General features: G+C 29.1%; 1 protein-coding gene across 1 annotated transcript in view; it reads right to left on the reverse strand.

Annotated features, from left to right (window-relative positions):
* Window positions 1-434, reverse strand: part of LOC108573597 — a 6,339-nt gene extending 5,905 nt beyond the window's left edge. Inside the window, 1 exon segment of the mRNA XM_017936060.1 lies at window positions 189-434. Within this exon segment, the coding sequence (XP_017791549.1) occupies window positions 189-336 (148 nt within the window). The 5' untranslated portion in view covers window positions 337-434.
* Window positions 435-899: the final 465 nt, after the last annotated feature.

Below are 899 nucleotides of genomic sequence, written 5' to 3' on the forward strand. Positions count from 1 at the left end.
AAATCTGATCAATCTTACAATTATTCTAAATGGTGACGTGTAGGAACTGATCGTGAGCATCTGGATCAGTCTTATCGTTAATTATATTTTAGATGAATGAGAAAATGTGTAAAATGAAATGAAGATTGCATTAAGATCTTTTTATGCATGATTAAAATTTATTCAGAAATAAATTAAAGGTTACTTACAAAATTCTACCAGCATATAATCATTTTGTTCAACAGCTTCCTCAATATTATCTTTCGTAAGTACTAAAACCGCATCTTCAGTTTCAATTTTTGCAAGAGTAACGGCAAAGAAACAAATTATTGAGAATATCAGCGCAAAATACTTCATTTTTAAATGGAGACAATGTTATTTCTTGATGAGTAATGCCACAACCCACACGAAAATTTGTCGATCGTACCGTTAAGTACAATATTGAAATTGTAGGCACCAACACTATTCATCAAGGAATACGAACAAAGTGATCAAATACAATGATGCAGAGAACTATACAGTGGGTAGATCGCGGTTAATGCGTGGCATCACATCCTCGTGTGAGCTGCTGATTGGCCAATGCTATATTCAAAAATCTGGTAGGATGTCGATGTAATATTACTATACAAGGGTTAGAGCATCTTTTTTTTAATGATATAATTTTATCGTTACATAGCAAAAATAAAAGAATTTTGAATTCTACTTTAATATAGATTTTAATTCAAAATATTTGTCTAATGTTATATATAGATTATTATTATGACTATGAATGAAAAAGGAATGAATGATATCCTCATTATTTCAAATATCGTTTTCATTCGACAACGTAACAAGTAATAATGTAATGAATAAATGTAAGTTATAAGCTCAATAGTGATTTTTTGAGCTAAAGCACAATTTTTTTTTTTATAAAAATATGC

The sequence above is a fragment of the Habropoda laboriosa genome, unplaced genomic scaffold (genome assembly GCF_001263275.1).
Source record: "Habropoda laboriosa isolate 0110345459 unplaced genomic scaffold, ASM126327v1 scaffold128, whole genome shotgun sequence".
Lineage (NCBI taxonomy): Eukaryota > Metazoa > Arthropoda > Insecta > Hymenoptera > Apidae > Habropoda > Habropoda laboriosa.